Source organism: Orycteropus afer, unplaced genomic scaffold (assembly GCF_000298275.1).
Source record: "Orycteropus afer afer isolate SDZICR_OR568_19922 unplaced genomic scaffold, OryAfe1.0 scaffold00006, whole genome shotgun sequence".
Classification (NCBI taxonomy): Eukaryota; Metazoa; Chordata; class Mammalia; order Tubulidentata; family Orycteropodidae; genus Orycteropus; species Orycteropus afer.
The window spans coordinates 23,302,870-23,305,120 of NW_006921593.1; the positions used below are offsets into that span (position 1 = coordinate 23,302,870).

The 2,251-nt window shown below is 61.6% G+C and overlaps 1 protein-coding gene across 1 annotated transcript in view; it reads right to left on the reverse strand.

The window, feature by feature from the left end:
* Positions 1–1,941: 1,941 nt before the first annotated feature.
* AGAP1 (ArfGAP with GTPase domain, ankyrin repeat and PH domain 1) overlaps positions 1,942–2,251 on the reverse strand; it is a 666,775-nt gene continuing 666,465 nt past the window's right edge. Inside the window, exon 18 of the mRNA XM_007941633.2 lies at positions 1,942–2,145. Within this exon, the coding sequence (XP_007939824.1) occupies positions 1,942–2,145 (204 nt within the window). The remainder of the gene's footprint in view (positions 2,146–2,251) is intronic.

Sequence of the window (2,251 nt, forward strand, 5' to 3'; positions counted from 1 at the left end):
TTCCCCTGCGGGTCAGTGGGTGGGATTGAACAGCTGACTTTCTGGTTAGTAGCTAATGACTCAACCACTGTGCCACCAGGGTTTCCTACTGATTTTAACAGAGATCAGAAATTTCCATGAAAACTTAGCCACATATAAATTCTGGGTAAAGCTCTATTTTTTTTCCCACCAACTTCAATTTTTTTTTTTTTTAAAGTGGAAGAGGAGGAACAACTCCGAGCTGGAAGGTCTCGTTCCTAGGAGCCAGCAGAGGCTTTTCCGGTGGTGGCCGGCGGCCGGCCCTGTGCTCTTCAGCCTGCGGTCTCGCAGTGTGGCCACAGCCTTTCCCACCATGCTGCCACAGGCTCCAGGCCACGTGGCCCTCTCTTAACCTCTGTCCTGCCCCGGTTTGCTCTGTCCGACCACCGTGGAGAAGCAGCACAACCCCCAGATCTGGACAAATGCAGTGACCTATGCAAACCGAGAGCCTGGCCGCCAAGCCTGAGTCTTAAGGACGCTCGTGGCCCAGAGGGTGTCCCAGAAGAGCTGGTGGCTGGCATGGCACGCCTTTGCAGAGCATCCGGGCCTGGGATCTGGAAATCACCCTGTGTTGCCCTAGCCCTCCCCCCTGAGCAGCTGGAGTGGTGGTCGAGGGAACTCAGGCTTTGGCTCCTGGGAAAATCGCACCGCTCCCTCCTTCCCAATCTGCAGCGTCGCCTTGGCTCTCTCTGGGGCCTAACAAGCAAACAGTGCCCACAGCTGCTCCGCTGCTCCCCTCCCCCAGCCGCAGGTCACCTCAATGCAAGCGTTTAGGGCGCTGTAACCCACTCAGCTCAACTACTGCCCGGCACTAGTTCACATCTAGTTCAACTGATAAATTAAGAGGTGCCGATGGTCTGTACAAGAGTGGATGCATATTTATGAACGTCTTTTATTCAGAGAGATTTCCACACAGCTCCTCTAGAGACAACACAGACATCAAGCCGGGCAGCCGCAGGCCCTGGAGTGGCTGAGCCCAGCACTGGCCTTGGTCGAGAGGCAGGAAGGACGGCCTCCGTCGGGCAAAGCCAGTGCGGCCCGCACTCGCCCGGCTCGCCAAGCGGGCTGCAGACAGAGGCCCTTCCTTCCGTCTCAGAGGGACCCTCGTCTTCCTCCCCTCTCTGCTGTGACACCCAGGCGTCCGCTCGGTGACGCTCGGACTCACCCCCTCTTTGGACTGAGAAATTAAACAGAGACTAAATGATGACAGTGAATTTGGGAAGGAGGCTCCCAGGGCTGGGAGCGCAGGCCGGCTGACGCGCCCCTCGACCAGGACTGCAATCACATTCCGCGATCAGTGGAGCGCACCGCCTAACTACCTCCTCAGCTAATACGCTTTCTTCTGGGTGATGCCTAATCACGTTCTATTAACCATCGGCGACGCCGCGAGAACCCAACTACGCGGCGTAATGGAGCCACTATTCTCCGCGGACAGATTAGCTCCAACCGATTTGACACACACCATCATAGGAGCTTCAGACCTGACAAACTCGGGGCTGCCTTCTGATTTATGCCGTCAAGCTCCTCGGAGAAGAGCCCGCGTCCGAGGGCCCCGTCGGCCGCAGGTGAAGTGTTCGGATGTGCTTAACTGCCAGCCCAGGAGCGGGCCCTGCTCCCGGCTCCTCGGCCGCCCGCCCCCGGCCGGGCGCGCGGGCTGCCGCCCGGGGACCAGTCCCGCAGCGTCGTGTGCTATCATCAGAGGCCCGCGGCCCGCGGCCCGCCGGCGTCTCCCGCGTGTCACTGGGAGGTGGTAGGAAAGGGAGCAGTCCGGCAGCCTCCGGCCTCCTCTTCGCCCCCCGAGATGGCCGCTTGGTGCGATCTCACGGGGTGGGGCGGGCAACGGGCGGCGAGCGCCGGGAGGAGGGCGGGGACGCGGGAGGACTCACGTGCGGCCACTTCCGGGAGCGGCGCGGGGCGCCCCCTTCAGATGACGGTGGGCATCCGGCCGCTGCTGTTGTTGCGGTTGTTGTTCTTCCGGGGCAGGTTGGGCGTGGCCATGAGCGCGAAGCGCTCGTCAGGGCAGCCGTATTGGAGCAGCACGTCCACGCACTCCTGGCTGGAGGCCTGCCGGGCGTAGGCCAGAGCCGTGTTCCCGTGGGCGTCCCGGGCCATGACGTCCACGCCGTACTGCAGGCGACAGAGTCCCGTTAGCCACCCTGCTGCTGGGGGAGGGGCTGGGAGAGAGGAGTGATGTGGGGGGTAGGTGATAGGGAGGGGAGGTGGGGGTAGGTGA